This window comes from Carassius carassius, unplaced genomic scaffold (genome assembly GCF_963082965.1).
Source record: "Carassius carassius unplaced genomic scaffold, fCarCar2.1 SCAFFOLD_131, whole genome shotgun sequence".
NCBI classification, from domain to species: domain Eukaryota; kingdom Metazoa; phylum Chordata; class Actinopteri; order Cypriniformes; family Cyprinidae; genus Carassius; species Carassius carassius.
Genome location: NW_026775064.1, coordinates 41,385 through 44,986, shown reverse-complemented (window position 1 = coordinate 44,986; position 3,602 = coordinate 41,385). Strand labels below are relative to the sequence as shown.

Below are 3,602 nucleotides of genomic sequence, written 5' to 3'. Positions count from 1 at the left end.
AGCACTTACCTTTTCTTGTCTTTCATATTCTTATTAAAAAAACACACACACACACACACAACCTGGCTATGCGTTCTGTACTAGACTGAGACTTGTCATGGCACTTGTATACTGTTGTTGTTTTCTTGTTGATCTGACTGCTTCTATTGTTCTCATTTGTAAGTCACTTTGAATAAATAAATAAAATAAAAATAAACGTAAAATACGTATTTAAAAAGCGACCTATAAAAAACAATAAAGAAAATAAGAAATATTATCTTTTGTTTAATTGCATTTCACACTCACAGGTCTTCATGTCCTGCATCATAATTCGTGAGCGCACCTGTTCACGTGAGTTTGTTTGCTGACGCCTCGGTCCCTTTAAGCGTTGCCATGGCGACAGTGTTTGTGTTCCGGTTCTGCTCTGCGCATGCGCTCGGGAGAGTCACTCGGCGGATCAAACATTTCGTGACTGTCGTTCGCAATGGCGCATTACAGAGTGAGTAAACAAGCAAACAAACACTGATAAAACTCGAGGTGTCACGAGACGCCGTCGTTTCATTACTGCTGAACTCTGAAACGCTGTTCTTTTGAAGCGGTGTTGTGAAAAGCGCGGTAGAGAAGTTAAATGAGAAGCGTTTAGCTTTAAAAGCCTTTTTATATCGTGTAAATGTGCCTGAATCTGATTCTGCTCGAACTTTTCTTCGTGATTTCTGAATGTTTGAATCAGTTTGTGTGAAGTCTCAGGTCCACACAGGTGTAGAGAATCACATTAACTAGCAGAGCATACACTAACTAACCAACTGTGACTGTCTTCATCTAGAACGAAATATTCTTTAAATTTTTTCCTAATATTGATGACACTTGGTACATTGTAATCTAATGAACTGACCTTCAGACTCTGTTTGGTGAGCGTCATGTTAAAGAGGAGAGGAAACACGATCATTTCTCAGGTATCTGTGTGTTTTCATCTTCTGCTGTGATGGACAGGTGTCCGAGTCGAAGCGAGAGCAGTTTAGGAGATATCTGGAGAAGGCCGGAGTTCTGGAAAGCCTCACTAACGGTAAGAACATCAGATCAATCCACCGAATGAGAGAACATCTGCTCTTCTGTGTGACTGACTTCATCTTCTGCTTCTCAGTCCTGGTGGCTCTGTACGAGGAGACCGAGAAACCCAACAATGCCTTGGAGTATCCTCACTCTCACCCAGAACCAAAGACAGTCATCACTCACTTCTTTCTGTTTCAGGAGAAGTGTAAAGAAACGTCACGCTCGTCAGTATGGTGAAAGTGAATAGAGACCGGTGTGAAGCTTTATAAAGAGACGCAGAAGTGTCACACAATGATTGCGTGTGTTCTGGGGGAATACAGCAGGGCTCGGTGAAATAACATTAATATATATATTTAAACTAAAATGTCTTTGATTCATGAAACCCTTTTTAGCACAAAAGTTCATCCGAATGGCCCGAAAAAGCACACAAGTTGTGTTAAATCAAGTTGAAAAATAATACAATTCGTCTAATTTCTAAAGCTGAACCATGTTGTTAATTCAGTTTGGACGGCAGGTGAAAACAGGGAGTGAATCCCACTCTGAAACTGGTTTAATGTAAATGTAGGCCAGCGTGTTATGATGATTTAATGTAAACTATTCTTCCATCCTAAGTTGTGAATTTAACTTAAAAACAAAATTGGAATATTGCATAAAACAAAAGAGTCAGAGAGAACAAAATCATCACTTCCTGATGAACTGGCACAAGATATCACTAACAAAGAAGGAGAAGCCACTGAATATAATCATTTTCATATTTTATAAGTGACTTGTGCCTCGGAGAGAGCAGATGAAACTCAATAAATGCGATCAATGCTTTCGGATGCAGTCGTGTCAGACAGAACAGAAGACAGAAATACTTTGAGGACAGACTTTGCTCAGAAAGATCACAACATTTCAGATGTTATGGATCGAGATCAGTCCACCGGTTAGTAATGTTATGCTGTCCCATTCCTAAAGCCACATGACTTTTGAACGCTCGTGCAGAATTTATTCTCCTATTATTCACATTAACCCTTTTTCACACAAGTCAAAACCCACATCAAGCGAGCGTAAAACCTTTGTGTGAATTAAGGGATCCATCCATCCATCATCTTCCGCTTATCCGGGGCCGGGTCGCGGGGGCAACAGTCTAAGCAGAGACGCCCAGACTTCCTTCTCCCTAGACACTTCCTCCAGCTCTTCCGGGGGGACCCCGAGGCGTTCCCAGGTCAGCCGGGAGACATAGTCTTTTCTAAATCTGGTTTAGTGCCCCTCAAACCTGTCCTGGGCCCAAACCAAAGCATCTTTTATGTGTCTCCTCGTTTAACACCTGATTAAACTCATCAGCTCATTAGAGACTCGACCTGGCTGTGTCAAGTGTCCGGTGCTTTGGGAGAAGCACTGATTTACAGAAACCAACGGCCAAGGACAGGATATTTGATAAATAAAGGGTTACATTTCAGTTTGTTTTTCATTAAATCCGGTCACGCACAGCTAAACGCTGGGAATATACGACTCGTGTCACATGAGCTCACTCTGTGATACTTCTGCATCTTTACCAAACTTTATGCTGATGGCCATACAATGACATTACATTGAAGTTACTTTTAATTTCTGCTCTGTGGTCTGAAAAAGAAAGAAGGGCAGTGAATGGTGACTGGATGTTCATGTTTGGGTGAATTAACCCTTAAAGGTTTCTCCGAAGAGGCTTTGTTTAAGCCAGGACTAAGCCTTATTTAAATTAAGATATTTAAGCAGCTTTTATGAAAATGCCTTAGATGAAAAGTTAACCCAGGTGAATCAGCCTTAACTAACCCGTCAGCTTCATCAAGCATCAGCTGGGCGTTGGACCCGAGGCAGAAGATGCTGAGAGTCTGCGGCTGGAGCTGAACACTTTACAGCAGAAATATGATCAGCTGATGGAGGAGAACAAAGAGCTGAGGAGCAGGGTGAGATATTACCCACACACACGCTTCACAGCGGATCTAACTCCGACTCGTTTAATCCTGTGTTTGTGTGAATACAGCTGCTGCAGTACGAGCCGGCGCAGGGCGGGGGAACAGAATAACTACACCACTTCAGTTTCACATGTTTCTTCACATCAGTAGAAGTCTTTGAGTTTGTTTTTGTAATAAATAATAAATGTATAAGAGGTACATTTTTTTTTGTTCAGCCAAATTGTGCCTTATATTTAATAAAATAATTTTTTTGCACTGTTCTCCTGATGTTTAATGATTTATAAAACTACAAACTATAGTTCTGTTTAATGTAAGTTGTACACTTGCAGACCATGCTTTAACAAGACTTTAATTTAGACCATGTTGCTTTAATATAAAATATTGGGGCTTTTTTATAATAAAAAATGCAAGGCAAGATTTTTAGAGGTAAACTATCACAGTAATCCCATTGAGACGGTCCCTTGTTTAAAAAAGAATATCTGTTCACCCAAAACTATTCAAGCAAGAACAAGAAAATCATCACTGCAGGTCTAACAGTTATATTTTATTTTGCTTAAAGTGCATGACATAATTTTCTGTTCATTTGGGAAACGTAAAATAAAATGTTTCAAGGAATTGATTAAATTGTCAGTTGGC

The 3,602-nt window shown here is 40.1% G+C and overlaps 1 protein-coding gene across 1 annotated transcript; it reads left to right on the top strand.

Annotated features, from left to right (window-relative positions):
- The first annotated feature begins 356 nt into the window (after positions 1-356).
- On the top strand, positions 357-3,226 carry LOC132134570 (c-Myc-binding protein-like). Its single transcript, XM_059547099.1, has 5 exons — positions 357-478; positions 970-1,042; positions 1,121-1,169; positions 2,831-2,957; positions 3,035-3,226. Exons 1-5 carry the CDS (start codon positions 464-466, stop codon positions 3,074-3,076), a joined length of 306 nt encoding a protein of 101 aa, XP_059403082.1. The 5' UTR covers positions 357-463; the 3' UTR covers positions 3,077-3,226.
- Positions 3,227-3,602: the final 376 nt, after the last annotated feature.